The sequence below is a fragment of the Ciona intestinalis genome, chromosome 7 (genome assembly GCF_000224145.3).
Source record: "Ciona intestinalis chromosome 7, KH, whole genome shotgun sequence".
Taxonomy (NCBI): Eukaryota; Metazoa; Chordata; class Ascidiacea; order Phlebobranchia; family Cionidae; genus Ciona; species Ciona intestinalis.
In genome coordinates, this window is record NC_020172.2 from 3340322 (window position 1) to 3354300 (window position 13979).

Sequence of the window (13979 nt, forward strand, 5' to 3'; positions counted from 1 at the left end):
TGTATGTATACTAAAGTTTTTTATGTAGTTTTTTTAAGTTTGTTTTTAAGTTTAACTAAAGTTTTTTTCTGCGAAAATCGAACCCGAAAATTAAAAATACATCGAGCAACGGCGTTCTCGATCCAATAACTAGTTATACTGTTAGTAAGCGATTCTCGTAATTTTATCAGTATAACAGAATACATCAAGTGTAACTACTAACTATGTTTTTTTCCCCCGAAAATCGACCCGAAAATTAAAAATAGTTTAGAATGTAACTGTGTATTTTTTTAGCACTAGTTTAGTTATAAAAATTGACGATTCTCGTTAAATTAAGTTATAACAGTACACAAACTAATACTAAACAATAAACAATCAGCAAACAAAATAGTTAGATTTATATACAGTATACTCACGGAAATATGGGATATTATGGGCTAACAGTATCCATCTTACCCCACAGTACTACATCAATCTACACGGCCGAATATATAAAATATGACTATATCGGAAAAAATAAAACTTTTTATTAAAACGTCCAAGTTATAGTTATATACTTTATTTTTACGACTGTAAAAATGCGTTAGTAATAGTTTAGGAAATATGGGATATTGAGTATGTGCTAACACTATCCATCTTACCCCACAGTACTACATAATAAAAAATACGAACATATCAAATAAATGATTTTTTTTTATTAAAAGGTTTAATTCACCTCTTTCTGATCTTGCAGTTGCTGAGTTTCTTCTTTCAGATCATGCATCGCCTCTTTAAGTGACTCCTCAATCTCTCTCTTCCTCTTCTCAAGCTCCTCCCTCTCCTCCGTGAGCTCCAGGATCTCGTTTTCGTGCTTTTCGGGAAGAGTTTCAAGATCTGAGATCTAAGAAAGAGAGACGAATAAAAAATTATGAAAAAAATTAAAAAAATGTTTTTTTGAACTCACTTTTATAGAATATACGTCACGTTGACGTAAAAAGCGTGACAATGACGTAAAAATCGTAACGAAGACGCGGGGATCACCAAACGTTTTTGTAAGCGTAACGAAAATAAAACGTTAACGACATTTTTCAATGTAATTCGATTCAAGCCTATATATTATACAGCTGTATACAAAAACCATGTAAACGCCGACACGTACTTTTTTCTTTTCTTTTTCCAATTTCTTAGTAAGTTCCTTTATCTTCCCTTTCCTATGCTTACGGTCTTCGAAAACTTTTACGTTTCTTTTTTCCAAGGCTCTCATTTCGTCCCGTTTTTCCACGAGCGTGGCGGCAACCCTTTCTTTTGCCCTGTGGAACAAAATACGACATAGTATTGCAAAGGTTAATTATAAACGAGAAAATGTAAAATCTTAAGCATATATATATAGTAGGGTGGGGAAGACGAAATATCTTTTTATTCTATTTGCTCGTCCCATTTGGTAGTAAACAAAGAATAGAAAAATGACCTAGTTTCGAATTTCTATGCACAAAGACAGTTTTATTGTAAATAAAGTTATATTTTTAATTTACCTAAAAACCATTTTGTACCGTACATATATTTACCTTACAAGGCGGTTTAACGTTTATAAACTCATAATACAAAGTATATTGACTTCAAAACGTAACAATCTAACTCACTTCGCAGCTTTGGCGCATTCTTTTGCTTTTTCTTTCTTTTCCTCTTTAACGCTTCTAAACCCTTCTTCAAATTCGGAAACTTTCGCCAAAATTTCATCGATTTTTGCTTTGCTGTGTTCGTTTTCTCTTGACAAATTATTCCTGGAATTGTAATAGTAGGTAAGCCAAATTATTCCTGGAAAATATATCTTAGTATACAATATAGGTATTGGGTAAAATATTGCAGTTATGCCAGAAAAATACTAATACATATTTGATTTTTATTATATTAATAAAAATACTTTTTCGGGTATTTTTGTATTCCGTTCGTGGTTAAGGTCCTGCAGCGTGGCACGCTTTTGGACTTGGGATTTCGGCAAAAGTTGACCTATTATTACCCTGACACACAGTCGACCCAGGGTACTAAAACCCAACAGTAACCACTGGTATTATAATACGAAGTGCGGTTTGTTGGAACTACGACTGACATATAGTAGGGTTGGAGAAGCTGGGATACTTTTCATTCTATTTTCCCATCCCATTTGGTAGTAAACAAATAACATTCAAATAATTATAAAACTGTATTTTCACAACTTCCATAGACCGTTGTTAAATGTTAAAAACACGATCAGGATATTTAGATATTACGTGCTAAAGCTTAAGAGTAAACGACACATAACTATAAAATTAAAACCTTAGCTATACCGCTGTTACTACTAAACTGACATAACATTTTATAAACTTACATGTAACACTGTATCTGCATGTTTTCAAGCCCGGTCCGTTCGTTTTTCTTTCTCAGAAAATCCAGCGCCTCGTTTCGAATCGGTTCGAGTTGATCTTTGTCCTTTTCAACCACTTTAACACGGGATAATTTGTCCTTTCGTTCCTCGTCTAGAACTTCTATCTCTTTATGCAGTTGTTCAATTGCCTCTGCAGGGTAAAATACGAATAAGCTTAGAAGTATGTTATAAAAACACTATATGTAGTAACTTAGTAAGATTGTAAATAAATAAGCTGACGATGCCATTTGGGCGAAATATATATCTTTTATTGAAAATTTGGTTAGACTTGATTTTTGTGGGCCATACAAATGAATAAAACGAAAATGTGTATATGGATAGATGCTCAAAAACTGACCTAAAGGTACCACAAAAGTTTCAAACTACGAAAAGGCTATAAAAATTCGCGTGAAAAGAACACTGGAGCGTATGTATGTGTATCAGTAAACAAACTTTTAATATTTGTTGGTATGCCCATTTAAAAACGGCTGTATTCGGGCCACATATAACTTCCAGGAAGGAATAAGAAAGGATATATAGTAGGGCGGGGTAAGCCGGGACACCTTTAGCACTTAATTATTATTCAAATATCCGGCTTATTAAACAATTAACAACGGTCTATTGGAAGTCGTAAGAATACGTTTTTATAATTCTTCGAATGTTCTTTGTTTACTACCAAATAGGACGAAACAATAGAAAAAAGGTGTCCCATCTTTCCCCACCTCACCGTATAGTATATCCAAACTGAAAAACTCGTCATGTATGACGTGTATAATGCCTGCGATGACATCATAAAGAAGAGTTGCGCTCGACAAAGGTAACTATGTTGTGCTTACGCGAAGCGACTGTTTATTCAAGCTATATACATAATATAACGAAGCGAAACATTGAACAAAAGTTGGGCAAGCGTCGGTTCTACAACCGGTCAAAATGGGCGAAAAAAATTCAGCCAATTTAAACGTATATGATTTACAGACCTAGACTGGCGACACGTTACGCCGTTTTGAACACCTGCCCATTCTCCATACAGTTCAATTATGACGCAATAAACGACAGTCAGGTGAGGCGAAATACGTGTCGTTTATTCGTAAAGCAGAGGATGCAAACGACTGACTGTGTAGTGTGTAATAAAGGTAGCAGTAACTGTTGTACCGATTATTTATTAACCTTTCACGGCCATTTACTGTTTAATTAAAATGTAAAATCATGTAATCGCAAAAACGAGCAACTACAAAGCAACACTAAATCGTATACAAAACAAATATTTTTGAGTTTTGCAAAATACAAAAAAATGATAAATAATTCAGTTTTTTAAATTAGTTTTTTTTGTTGCCGGTTTTACGTTAATGCACTCTAACATTAAATTCATCACCCCGTAATACAAAATGCTATTTTCCAGGTCTGCTAATTACCTTAAAAATTAAGTTTACTGCACTTTTTTAAATCATTCTAAAAACAACGTTTTATTTGTGCTTTAATATTAATATTTAAGTTATAATTTTGCAGCCTACAAATTACGGGTATAGTAACATACGCAATATGTAAAAAATTACAATAGAGTTATTTACTCCATGCATTTAGTCGTACCTTTATATCTAGATGAGCCAATAATATCTTCCAAATATTCCAGCATACCGTCACCGTGTGCAGTTAACGCTTTAGGTGTCATCATGGCTATCTGTTCCACTTCACCCTAGGTGGTATTTAAATACGTTATTTAAACCTGGTCTAATCAAATATATAGTAGGGTAGGGGAAGATAGGACACCTTTTCATTCTATGTTCTTTCTTCTTTAAAACACGATCAGGATATTTGGATAGAATGAGCTAAATGTGTACCAATTTCCCCCACAGTAGTATATGTAACGTTTAAAACGGTAATAATAAACGTGACGCTTTAGCATTCTGATTTCATACTAATATATGCTACATTTTAGCGGTTAAAAGACATTTCGAAACGGTAAAAAAATAAGAATTTTGCGTTTTAGCATTGCATATTAATAAATATGGCGTTTAACTTTAAATAATAATATATGTAAAGTCTATATAGCTTTACCTAAATACATAATAATTTTACGACAGTTTTAGGTGCGCTTTAATATTATTTCCTATAGATACGTAGATACTAGATACGGTTTAGAAAACCGTATCTAGTAGTTTTGCTATTTGCTAATTTTGGCGCATTGCAGACAAACCAAACGTGTAACATATATATCTTAGTAATTATATCACAATATTAGTTCTTAAAAAGTATATTATGTTTAAAAGTACGAGAACATGGGCAATGGGTAACTCTAGCCTAAATCTCAGGTCCAATGGCGTGTCACGCTGAGATGCATCGCCCAAAATAAAAAGAATATATTGCTGAATTAGCATATTTATAGAAAAGGGTGTAAGTTACCATACAGGTAGAGCAGCAAGTGCAGCATTGAAGCAAATATTCCAATACTGTCTTTGCTGCTAAACCCGCATCGCAAGTAGTATTTAAATATGTCTGTTATTATAGATATTGTTGTAACTCATACCCTGGCATTGCTTTGAATAACTGGATGAATTGAACATTGTAAATACCGGTTTGTACCGGCTCGTACCGGTTGAAGTTATTTTTTCAATGGCATATTTTTACCAACGCTATACATAAAGAAATAAATGCCATACCTAAATTTTAACAATAGCGGCTGTGGAATTGTAAATTGTCAATATATATATATATAGTTAATATATAAATATAGATAAGTTGTTTTTGATGATAAATCACTGTAACAGTGAAGCAGCTCACAGAAACCAGCAAATTAGAAAATGATAGTTTTGTGTGCTGCTACTACGATACGTGGATAAGTAGAATTGCTAACACAGATACTTTAAAACTATATCTTACGATATAGGGAAACACTATAGCTATAACGGACGATAGGGTAAAACTAATTAAAAAAATACGTTGAGCTCACGGGAAAAGTAACATGTTTATAAAAGGTATTTACTTATTTGAGTGGCATTATACTACAATACTGCTGTTATAATGTTATTTACTAGCAAATTTTTAAAGCAGAAAAAAGTGTCATACGCGAAAGGCTAGTGAAGTTTAAAAAACGAACCGCATTAAATTCTGAGAAATCGTACAGGTGTTGTAACACTGTGTAAGCATAAGGCGTAAGTTTTATTTACATAAGTTATAAAGTTAAAATTTCCCACCTGAAGAATAAGGAACCGGTTATGGTTAAGGTCGATTCCACTGTCCTGTAGCAGTGTTGCCACTTCCTTAAACATAACACGTCGATCGTTGATGAAGTATTGGGACGTGTTGTCCTTCCTGGCAGTCCTGGAAACGGAGAACCCGCTGTTCGGCACTGAGCAGTAACCAGATTCATCCTATACGGAAATATGCCCCTTAAACTACTATACATGGCGAAACTACATAAGGGAATAATTGTGGAGATGGTATTAAAAATACAAAAGGCATAGAATGTCGGGAAATAATATTTACGAATCTAACTGGATAGGTTACGAATCTGACTTGATGAACTGAATTAAAATCCACAAAAGCCTGACACTTTCAAATTCACAAATAGGTCCATAAAAAAAAAAACAGTTCTAAAATAATAAAGCTGCGGCTACAGGTGTTTTGCCGTTGCACACAGGTTTATATGTAATCCTGTTTCCACTGCGTCATGGGAAGCGCAGACAATCAACGTTATAAGCAAACATTGCACTGTCACAAGGTAAATATAAACTGCCGTTGTTCCAAGCGGCGACCTACGCGCTACCTACACTGGCTTGCATGGCAAAGCACCCGTATAACGTAAAGGGTAGGTAACTCTGTTCTGAGATGCTTCTGCCCTGGCGAAAGCTAAGAATCGAGTTCCTGAAGCGATGCCGGAACCATATAACAGGAGTTTAACCTTCGCGCTGTCATTGTGGATTGTTAAGAAGCAATTGTACTCGGCGTCCGTGCACCAACACCTGATATTATTGCAATAAACGAGAATGGAACTCGGAGAGGGCGGCGCGCGCCCTAAAGAAAGAGCAGCCCCGAGGAGCCCGGACTTGCCCGGTGATAGGACGCGTTTCGTACAATAATAAAGCTCCCTTGCCAAACAGTACATGTCGAAACCTGAGCGGCCGTAACAACAGACTTATACCGATTCATTTGCTTTTGATGCGCGGAGCTCCGGCTCGAGTGATGCGCGACTGGAAAAGCGAGGCTCGAAAATGCGTCATAAAATTCGAATAATGCTAGTATTTTTAAAAGCGTTGAACGCAGTAAAGTACAAAGTATTTCACCGCCAATACGCAGTAGATGTGGCCGTTAAACAGCGGAAAGCACGAGCGGGATTTTTTTAGCTGGAAACACTGCGGCTCCGGTTGCTATGATGAAGTTACAAAGAATCTGTCGAACGCTCACTCGGCGAATATGACATTCTAATCATGGAGAACAATGTGCGCACCTTGCTATTCGACCTATGTCGGGCGCGTGATGATATGACGCCCTCAGTCGAAACATAACCTCGGCAGGAGTGACCTGACAGCGGAGAAAATTAAAGAAAGAAACTATTTTTACATCGACTATTTTTACACGCTTTACCCGGCGCGACTTTGTTCATTTCACATTACTTGCCCTTGACTGTAATTGGCGCGACGTGGAGCTAGCTTTCGTTTTACTAACACCTCATGCTCGCGGTCGGTTCCTTAAACTGCAAGGTACTGTATGGCGTCGATAGACCGCGCTCCGGCGTCCCCTAGCCTGGGCTATTTACTTTTCCGCGTACTTCAAATAAGAAATAGCAATGTGAGTTACGCAAGCCGGGGCACGAATCGACATTGCTGGGCTAAACGCTAACCGCGTTCGGGCAAGAACAGCCCTCTCGCCGGGCGACGGATTAAATTGTTGATGTTGATATATGAATGAATGTAATTTATGCTCGCGTGACCGGAAAACGACAGTCGTTAAACACGGGTGTTTTGTTTTATACACCGCGTGCCAGCTTACGGTTTATCAAGTATGTTACTTTGTGCGTAAATATTTTTTTTATTTTTGTTTTACAGCTGGCTGATAAATTGGACAGCCCATTAGTGGCCACTGGGTTGAAACAATTGCCCTTAAGTGTCTTGCCTACGGACACATACGCCCACAATGGTAGCTGTAACAATCTCGCGACAAAACAGCTCATAAAGCCGACAATTTCGAACTGGTAATTATACCAGCAGCACTTGTAACCGTTACGTTTTAGTCACCGCATTGTAGTGTGTGGTAAAATATATAGTATGGTGGGAAAAGATGGGACATCGTTTCGTTCTATACTCTCGCCCATTTAGTAATACTAATAAACGAACATTCAAAGAATTATTTGAATGTGTTTAGATCGTTGCATAGGCCGTTGTTAATTGTTAAAAACATGATCCGAATATTTGGATATGATGTGCTAAAGGTGTCCCATCTTCGCCCACCCTACTATACCAAGTTAAGACTAGTCTTTTCACTTTTCAGGTAAAACTGTGGTTTTCAGTTAATTTTAATAAATACAAAGAAAACAGGCACATTTATTTAAATAAATATTATGTGCTGATTTGATATTCCATCTTTTTTCATTTTTGATTGTAAAATGTTTATTTAGTGTATTAAAATATATATTTACACAATCTTAATTACAGACTCATATGACTTTTCCAAATACATCTATGACCTTTGATATCAACAGTATTCTAATGAACTTTTCTATTTACCCAGCAGGTGCGTCACTTATAATTAAATTATAAATTACACATGGGCTGTTAATTAACAAAGTTTGTATATAACGTCATACAAAGCAGTACATAACACTGTAATCTAATGTATAAAGAAGATTGGACACCTTTTTATTCTATTTTGTCGTTTAATTTGGTAGTAAACAAAAGAACATATATTAATGAATTATAGATCCATATCCTCACGACACCTATATACTGTTGTTATTACAGTCAATGAAAGTCATAAGGTGACGGTTTTATAATCTTTTGAATTTGCTTTGTTTACTATCGAATGAAACAAGAAAATAGAATGAAAAGGTGTCCCATCTTCCCCCACCTTACTCAACATTGGAGGTTTTTTACTTACCACGTCAACAATCTTCTCAAAATGAACTTCCACTGTACAAGAAGTTGCTTCTTTATGATTCTCGCTGTCATGTATGAGGACAGATAGTTTTTTGGATCGAATCTTGTTGGCCCGGTAACCGAAAACGAAAAGCATGGAATCTATTACGTTCGATTTTCCACTTCCGTTTGGTCCAATGATGGCTGTGAAGCTCTGTGGTAAAAAGTAGGTAAATGGTTTTTGATTATATTTTATGTGGGTGAGGTTTTACAATCTACAGTATGCCATGGAGCCTTGAAATTCAGGTCAGAGTTTGCTATTACCCCTAAGAATTAGGTCAGAGTTGGCCCCTAACCCTGTGATTTAGGTCACAGCTGACCCATTACCCCTACACCCAGAGTGTAACAACTTGTTAGCTAAAAATTAGAAATTGGTAACACATAAACAACACGCATAAGTATTAAGAATACATAACGACAGAAATAGCGTCATTTTATGAATACTTTTGAATGTCATACTATTTAGGAACCAGAAATAATATCAAATAATAATAATTGTTTAAAATTGTTAAATTAAAATATTGTTTATAAATGACTTGTTTATTTTTAATCATGTTTCAATTTAGATTAGATGTATTTATATTGTACACATTTAATTAGCAAGTTACTACTTTAGCTCTGTTTTAAACAACTTTAAGTTTATTTATATCCCAAAATTATGAGAAGAAATCCTGATATCAATAACTAATTAAACAGCAATTGATTTAAATGCTATGGGTCAACTGCTTAATCAGAAATATCTATTTGTTTAAAAGGTAATTATTAATGGAAACTTACTCGGTTTGAAATGAAGTTTACTTTGTAATATGTAAGACTTGTATAAGTCAAATTCATTAACTTTTAATAAAAAAAAAACTATTCTGAAAAAAGAACTATTTTGATGACGAATAGAAAAGTTGAATATGATATTGCAATTTTTTTTATTGTGCTTAATTTTAAATTGCAATATTCTTATTCATGTTCTACCAGGGTAAACAGGAAACAGCTTATAAGGGATGTCTCATTTTTGGAAAGCACGATTTTGGCCAAAGTTGTTTTGCTCTATTACCCCAACTTGAAACATTGGGGATTAAAAATTAATGATTAAAAACATCTACAAAACCTGTATTACTCTGGAATTCTGGTTATTATATCCTATAATTTATTACACTGCATTAATAAGTAAACAAGTTAAAAACAACCATATTATTTTGTTTTAAAAATGCACGTCAAACCATTTCTGCCCCTTACACATGAAAAAAACCAAGTGTATTGCCTAAAATAAATTCCGCGAATCTGACCCTGACCTGGTGGCTGGTGCTCATAGAGTTAAACTTGTGTAAAGAAATACAGCTAAGATTTGGCGCTACGGAAGTCTAACCGAGAAAAATCAAGTCCAGGAAATGTAGCAAAGATTGGTGCCTATGATCAAATGATTATATCACATACCTTGTGAAAAGGACCAAGTACCCTCTTGCCTGCATACGACTTAAAGTTGTAATTAACAATGTGGGTTATGATCAAGCGAGGGTCTCCGCTCCCAAACTGTCCGAACACATGAGGTGGAGGACCTACGGTGATCCCCTCCGGGAGATCCAACTGCTCATCCTTATTTTCTTCAGGAGGAGCAGACTCTTCAACCTCCACTGTTAAATAAAAGAGAGGTTTTAGAAATCTTAGTCACAGGCGCCATTTTTAAATTTTGTAACCAAGTCTGAATGGACATTGTTCCAATGCAGTTACATTCATAGCTTCAAATATAGGAAACTTTATCGACTATCGTGTGCGTAGTGCATTACTTTCTAATTTTATTCTGCTTGTTTGGGTGGGCAAATTGCATGTAACATCATAACATGGTATAGCCACTATGGCGAGTAGCGACCGTGCTTCTTTTCTTCCAATTAAATGTAAATATGTGTTTAACTGTAAGCCTGTAACAACTGTTGTTTTATCCTTATATCCTGTCTTTTCGTTTTAAATATTTCCAAATCTTCGTTATCATAATCGAAGAGACAAATAAAGACATTTTTTCATTCTATTTTATGTACTATTTGGTAGTAAACAAAGAACATTCAAAAAATTATAAAACCGTATTCTCACCACTTCCAAAGACTGTTGTTATTTGATAATATGTGCTAAATATGTCCCATCTTACCCCACAGTACTATCTATATGACTCTCTTATGTACTATCTTTTAATTAATATCAAGTAAAAACAAAATATATAAATATATATATTATATACATTCAATTGTATCCTTACTGTTTTCTTGTGCAGGTTCAGCAGTTTCTGCCTGGTTAGGTTCATCATTATTGTTTGTAGTATTTGCAGAATTTTGTTCAGTATTCATTGTTTAAGTAGCAAAAAACAAAAGTAATTCTATGCTGACATTGTCAATTTTCTGCATTACAGTAACATGAATGTAAATACATATGCTGACTTTATTGCAAAAACTAGGTATTTCAACTGTTTGACTTAAGTTAACAAAGCAAGCTGTGCATATATGACTTGAAAATGAAATAACACAGAAGTGACTTTTAATAAAAGGGGGTATATTATACATATAATATATTATATAAATATGTAAATATTGCAATACATATTACATGTTCATTTTAAAACTGCACAAATCAAGTTTTTTGTCTGTTCGACTTAAGTACAAAAGGTAAACAAAGCAAGATGTGTAGATACGACTTAGAATGACACATCAGTGACTTTTAATGAAAAAAGGTATATTGTAAATATTGCAACACATATGTTTACTTTACAATTGCACAAATACTATGTAAATAACATGTAATAATGCACCAATATATGAAATGTTACTAAATAACGCTTATGTAAAAACTAAAAAGATCAAGGCTTTTAATTAAAAAATGTATAAAAACATGATAAGAAATGTTAATTGTTTATATCATATTGTAGGGTGGGAAAGATGGGACACCTTTAGTATGTAATATCCGTAACATGATCGTGTTTTAAACAATTAACAACAGTGTATGGGGACCGTGAGAATACGGTTTTATAATTCTGTGAATGTTCTTTGTTTACTACCAAATGGGACGAGAAAATAGAATAAAAAGATGTCCCATCTTCTCCCACTATACTACATGTTTAGTTTTGCTTCAAATACGAAATGTAAAAATAACTACATTACACATAGCGTTCATACTCTGGGCAGTCATAGCCAAATTCTTTCAACACTTTTCTCACTTCAGTAATACCATCATTTATTAAAGTAACCATCCAATTAGAGTATGGGTTCTGCTTTCTTTTTGGCCTTTGAAATGCACCATTGAGGTTTTCCTGTGTGCAAATTAGCCTAGCTTCAAGATTTGGAATATGTAAACCAGTGAACTTTACCACACGCCTTAGTTCTGGGATCGGATTTTGTACCAGATTTTCATAGAAAACGACGGTGGTTTCTTTTCTAGCCTCAAGGTGAACTTTTATAATTCTTATCCATTTTTGCATCTTGTAAGGAACAAACTTGGGCCATTTTTTCCCGGTAAAGCTGGACTGGTTAGCAAAACCAGTATGACTGTCACTTAAACATCTGTTAAATTCGGAAAGGATTGCATCAAAGGGGTTACGAATGACGAGAATTAGTTTGTCGAAATGAGACGAAAACTGGAGCGTTTCTTTATGTGATTTTATTATTGCACATTTTTTCAATTGCCACTTCTCAATTTCTCCAAGAAAGCCTTTTCTGTATAAGTGCTCATCCGAATAAATGCTACCGGTATATAAACCAGTTGCCTGCTCCAGCAAATGTCTTATCCAAGTATTTCCAGAGCCAGGAAAACTGATGAGACCCGTCAAATCGGTTTTATTTTGTGAGTGTAAAAAGTGTTTCTTAGAGCACACAGGGTTTTGTACATTAGTCCGAATTAAATTTGCAATATTTTGAAGTCTATTTCTTGCTCTAAATCCATTAGATAAATAAATTGAATCGGCACAGAAGCATTTTAAAGCTGTAGAATTGACCACAGAGTACATAGACTGATTTTGTTCACAGTATAACATACATTGCATTGAAAATAATTGAAGTTTGGGCAGATGTTTAGTACTACTCGAAGGCGAATATTTTAAAGTATTTAATTCAACATGGGAAAAATTAATAGATCGACACTTATTCGTCAATTTGTATGCTGATGTATCATTTCTACTACAATTACTTAAAAAACTGGTATCGGAATTAAAGATTAGATCATGCCGTATTTCATGACCGCATATACAGCTGGAAACTCCGTTAAATACAGCATACATATGCTCAATTTGAGAACACATAAACACACATTTCCATACAGATCGAGCAGAAAATGTTTTTACAGGCATTTCTAATACGCTAAATGCTGTGCTATTAAAGCAACCAATACTTTCATATTTGCAACTGATATTTGCAAATTCTGGGTTGAATGCCAAATCAGTATCTGGGACAGATCTTATGTTAATTAAATCAAAATCGTGTAAATTTAAGTGTTTTTTAGGAAGATAAGCATTAAATGTAACACTGTATTGCACTGCATATAAATTACATGGAGCTATACAGAGAAGACGGAAAAAATTTTCCGCTAGGAGGCGATGACAAATTCGTTTCTCTATTTTATGGGGAGCAGTTAGTTTCACGGTTTATACACATAAGATATAAACCCCTAACCTCTAACCCCTAACACTAGCCCCTAACCTCTAACCTCTAACCCCTAACTCCTAACCTCTAACCCCTAACCTCTAACCTCTAACCTCTAACCTCTAACCCCTAACCCCTAACCCCTAACCCCTTACCCCTAACCCCTTACCCCTAACTCCTAACCCCCAACTCCTAACCCCAAACTCGTCAAACAAAAAAAAACTTGAAAAAAAAAAGATAAAAAAGTATTCCACTGTGCGGGACTCGAACCCGGTAAAAATGAAACAAAGAGAGTGTACGACCGCACGCAAACCGCTACACCACAGACTCGACGAAAGTAAACGCAACGAAAGATCGTATATAACCGACCTAATGTGGGAAATATGTTCTTACTTGTGTTTTATGTATTTGGAAAGGTATTTTTATTATTTAATTAATTTGTTTTACACTTATTAACACTTTGTAGTGCTGTTTTGTTCGTTTTTTCGTATTTTTTAATTTAAATAATTACCGCCTCTAGCGGAAAAATTTTTCCGTCTTCTTTGTATAGTCCCATGTATATAAATTAAGGTCCACCATAAATACAAGACACAATAATGTTAAAAACAAAACAGATAGCACCTTTCGTTTGATTAAAGACATAATTAACAGTATTAACACATTACAAAAACAAATATTAACACTGTGGAAATAAGAAGCAAGTTTAGATTGGAAGTCCTACTTTATAAGTAACAAACAGCTTTAAAATATTGCTACCAAAACGCATTGCAACAATTCTTGGTTTCCTAAATCTGCATTGTATTGCTTAAATAACGTAGCTGAACTAATAGATTTTGTTTTAAGGTCTGTACATACGAAATTATAACTTCTACGTACGCCAGT

General features: G+C 34.7%; 2 protein-coding genes and 2 non-coding genes across 4 annotated transcripts in view; all 4 read right to left on the reverse strand.

Moving 5' to 3' along the window:
- LOC100180022 (structural maintenance of chromosomes protein 4) overlaps nt 1-11589 on the reverse strand; it is a 23850-nt gene extending 12261 nt beyond the window's left edge. Inside the window, 10 exon segments of the mRNA XM_026835111.1 lie at nt 548-549; nt 695-859; nt 1118-1268; nt 1599-1739; nt 2324-2510; nt 3947-4052; nt 5551-5727; nt 8450-8641; nt 9916-10112; nt 10712-11589. Coding sequence (XP_026690912.1) covers nt 548-549; nt 695-859; nt 1118-1268; nt 1599-1739; nt 2324-2510; nt 3947-4052; nt 5551-5727; nt 8450-8641; nt 9916-10112; nt 10712-10817 — 1424 coding nt within the window. The 5' untranslated portion in view covers nt 10818-11589.
- On the reverse strand, nt 4770-4821 carry mir4059 (microRNA 4059). Its single transcript, NR_034452.1, has one exon. It is a non-coding gene; the product is annotated as a microRNA 4059 (primary transcript).
- On the reverse strand, nt 5127-5179 carry mir15 (microRNA 15). The gene has a single exon (NR_034326.1). It is a non-coding gene; the product is annotated as a microRNA 15 (primary transcript).
- LOC100177675 (WSC domain-containing protein 1-like) lies at nt 10869-13975 on the reverse strand. Its single transcript, XM_002120926.5, has 2 exons — nt 13658-13975; nt 10869-12996 (listed from the first exon to the last, which is right to left on the reverse strand). The coding sequence occupies exons 1-2, from the start codon at nt 13737-13739 to the stop codon at nt 11621-11623; spliced, it is 1458 nt and encodes a 485-aa protein (XP_002120962.3). The 5' UTR covers nt 13740-13975; the 3' UTR covers nt 10869-11620.
- Between the last annotated feature and the right edge of the window lie 4 nt (nt 13976-13979).